General features: G+C 47.3%; 1 protein-coding gene across 1 annotated transcript in view; it reads left to right on the forward strand.

The window, feature by feature from the left end:
* cldn2 (claudin 2) overlaps nt 1-1,417 on the forward strand; it is a 5,448-nt gene extending 4,031 nt beyond the window's left edge. Inside the window, exon 3 of the mRNA XM_014004047.1 lies at nt 362-1,417. Within this exon, the coding sequence (XP_013859501.1) occupies nt 386-1,204 (819 nt within the window). The 5' untranslated portion in view covers nt 362-385 and the 3' untranslated portion in view covers nt 1,205-1,417. The remainder of the gene's footprint in view (nt 1-361) is intronic.
* Nucleotides 1,418-1,704: the final 287 nt, after the last annotated feature.

The following is a 1,704-nucleotide window of genomic DNA, read 5'->3' on the forward strand; positions in this document are numbered from 1 at the left end:
AAAACTGTACTTTTGAGGTTAAACAAATGTTCATAATTAATTTCAATGAATTACAAGTTAAAATGGGCGTGGACATTTCTCTTTTTGTATCGAAAAAATATCGAACCGTGAGACTAAAGTATCGAATCGAATCGTGAAATTTCTGTATTCTATAAAAGGCTAAATCTTGTGTTTATTTCCAGCTATTTCAAGACAATCTTTTTATTTTTATTTTAAATAAAGTTCAAATTTCAAATATCAAGATGAAATATTAATGTATTCTCATTTAGTTTATGAGGACTGGTTGTTTTACTGGTCCAGTAAACCTTGCCTGCAGAGAACTGATGTTCTGTGGATCTGCGATGTGGTTGCTCTCCTTCAGGTCCGGCCCGGTGCCGTCGCAGTCATGGCCTCGGCGGCTCTGGAGCTGATGGGCTTCTTCCTGGGCCTCCTGGGGATGCTGGGAACTCTGGTGTCCACGGTGCTGCCGTACTGGCAGATCTCGGCTCACATCGGCTCCAACATCGTGACGGTGGTGGCCAACATGCGGGGTCTGTGGATGGAGTGTGTGTACCAGAGCACGGGGGCCTTCCAGTGTGAGACCTACAACTCCATGCTGGCGCTGCCCTCCAACCTGCAGGCCTCCCGGGCCCTCATGGTCATCTCCCTGGTGCTGTCCGTCCTCGCCGTGGCCCTGGCAGCCCTGGGGATGCAGTGCACCCTTTGCCTGGAGGGCTCAGGTGGGGTGAAGAGTCGCGTGGCGGGGGCCGGCGGGGGGTTGTTCCTCTCGGCTGGCTTCATGGCCCTGGTGCCCGTGGCCTGGACCACGCATGAGGTGGTCCAGACGTTCTACAGCCCCAATATCCCCGCCGGCATGAAGTACGAGCTGGGCGAGTGCCTGTACCTGGGCCTGGCCTCGGCGCTCATCTCCATGCTGGGCGGGGGGATGCTGAGTGCGTCGTGCTGGGAGGAGCAGGAGGGAGGCCGCGGGGGGCGGCCCGGCGGAGGGTACCCATACCCGTCGGGCGTGGCTATGACCGGCCCTGGGCTTCGAACGACCTCACAGGTCTACTGGAACCCCGCCCTGCAGGTGCAGGGGGCYGGCAGGGGGCAGACACTCCTCCACGGGCCGAGCAGGGGCTCAGAGTCCAGCGCGAGGTCAGGTCAAGGTCAGGCAGCGAAGAAGCCCACCGCAGCAGGATATGACATCACAGGATACGTCTGATGTTGTTCCAGCACTCCTTTAAACACAACTTCAGCTTCGTTTGGTGTTTTTAAGAAAGAAATCATTTCATTACTCAGAAATTTGTTTTTTATATTTAATACTTTAAGARTCTGTATCTCCTGAGGTTTCCTGCAGCGAGACGTATGAGGTGCCGTTTGTAAAGTTACATATTCAAAAGTTACCACCAATATTTTTGTTTTATTTAGCCTTTTAAGAAAAAAAGAACAGATTTATTTTTCAAAGTTAGTTTTTCACCATATGATTAAATGTCATAGTTTATAAACTAAATATTTAACTTACAAATTAAATATTTAGTTAACAAACTAAATATTAAACTTGTGACTTAAATATTTAGTTTTGAGCTAAATATTTAGCTTGCAACTTAAATATTTAGCTAGCTACCTAAATATTTAACTTAAATATTTAGCTAGATAGTTACCTAAATATTTAACTTAAATATTTAGCTAGTAACTTAAATATTTAGCTAGCCACCTAAATAT

Source organism: Austrofundulus limnaeus, unplaced genomic scaffold (assembly GCF_001266775.1).
Source record: "Austrofundulus limnaeus strain Quisiro unplaced genomic scaffold, Austrofundulus_limnaeus-1.0 Scaffold21, whole genome shotgun sequence".
NCBI lineage: Eukaryota > Metazoa > Chordata > Actinopteri > Cyprinodontiformes > Rivulidae > Austrofundulus > Austrofundulus limnaeus.